Raw genomic sequence first — 1532 nt, 5'->3', positions numbered from 1 at the left:
TGCGTGCACAACTGTGGGCACATGGAGGATGCCGGTGTCATCTGTGCAGGTGAGTGGCCAGCAGACACCACCAGCTTGGCAGCAGGTCACACCGGATGTTTTAGGTGTCATCCTTTGGAAGCAGCCATGCAGAGCCAGGGCAGAGAGGAGAGGCTGGGGTCTTCTGCTGCCTGGTGCTAAAACACGTGTCATGCAAAATGCCCATTTTTGCACAGAGAGGGCAGAGCAGGCCCACCTGTCTCACAGGTGGAGGTGCTCCATGCGGTTGCAAAGAGCAGGTTTGTGGGATCACAGCATGGGCTGCACTGGGGATATGTCAGGCTGGTGTCTGGATAGGTCAATGGCAGGACCTCCATGACCTTTCCTCGCTTTAGTCCTTGAGCCTAGCCTTTCCATGTCCATGTCCATCCCCTGCCACAAGCTTGCTGCCTTTAGTGCTCTTTCATTCACTCTGTCTTTCTCCTTGCAGCCGCCAATCCAACCCCTCCTGCTCAATGGCCGTACACAACAGGTAATTCCTGTCCCCCAGCATCTTCCTGGTTTTACAGGGAGCCCCATCCTGGCACAAGAGAAGAGAGGGGGCCTGCTGGGCTGAGCCTGCTCAATGCAGTGTTGCTGGTTCTTCCTGCCATGACCCACAAGGGTCTTGTCATTTGAGGGCTTCTGCCAGGGAGGATCTGAGCCCCAGCAGAAGGGCAGGTGCAATGGTGCTGAGTCCAAGCCCTGGTCTGCCAGACACTCCATGGCTCCTGGCTGTAGGGCAGCAAGTATGAAGTGGATTGGAGCAATCCCTTCCCTCAAGCCCATGTGCTTGCCAGGCTGCCCAAGACCCAGGTATCTGTCCTGATGCCACGTCATGGCCGTTGCTTTGCAACCATCAAGCAGAGCTGCCTAGTCCCTCATGGATACCCTCTCAGGCCCCATAGATTCAAACATCTGCAGGGTGCATGAGTGGTACCCCTCAGGGGATGTCCCATGATCATGGTGTGTGGAAAGGCCTTTTCAGCAAATGCCCCCAATGCTCTGAGCAGCTCCCAGTACCCCCAGGCTGTTTGCACAGGATTCCCCAGCAGCTCCTTGCTCATGATGCATCAGCCTTCTACAAACCAGGGGTCTTTGTTGTGTCAATAGCCTTCTTCAGTCTCTTTAGATCTGCACACCTCAAATCAAAGTTACTGTGGCAAAATCTCCAAAAGAGTTGTGGAGGTGGCAGCTGTGGATGTTGGGGAACTGGAACCCTGATGTTGTGCCTTGTGCCGTGTGCCAGGGGCCAGCGTGCGGCTGTCGGGCGGCAGGAACGGCTGCGAGGGCCGCGTGGAGCTGTACGACGGCAGCACGTGGGGGACGGTGTGTGACGACCAGTGGGACCTGCAGGATGCCCAGGTGGTGTGCCGGCAGCTGGGCTGTGGCCAGCCCGTGGACGCCCCGCACAGCGCTCGCTTCGGCCTGGGCTCCGGCCGCATCTTCCTGGACGACGTGCAGTGCCGTGGGGATGAACCCTCCCTGCAGATGTGCCGGCACAACGGCTGGGG

At 58.1% G+C, this 1532-nt stretch overlaps 1 protein-coding gene across 1 annotated transcript in view; it reads left to right on the top strand.

Annotated features, from left to right (window-relative positions):
* The window catches only part of DMBT1 (deleted in malignant brain tumors 1), a 45439-nt gene that overhangs the window by 14872 nt on the left and 29035 nt on the right, over window positions 1-1532 (top strand). Inside the window, 3 exon segments of the mRNA XM_017742917.1 lie at window positions 1-49; window positions 470-511; window positions 1268-1525. Coding sequence (XP_017598406.1) covers window positions 1-49; window positions 470-511; window positions 1268-1525 — 349 coding nt within the window.

The sequence above is a fragment of the Corvus brachyrhynchos genome, unplaced genomic scaffold (assembly GCF_000691975.1).
Source record: "Corvus brachyrhynchos isolate BGI_N302 unplaced genomic scaffold, ASM69197v1 scaffold499, whole genome shotgun sequence".
Lineage (NCBI taxonomy): Eukaryota > Metazoa > Chordata > Aves > Passeriformes > Corvidae > Corvus > Corvus brachyrhynchos.
The sequence above is the reverse complement of the archived record's forward strand: the minus strand, read 5'-3'. Positions and strand labels throughout refer to the sequence as shown.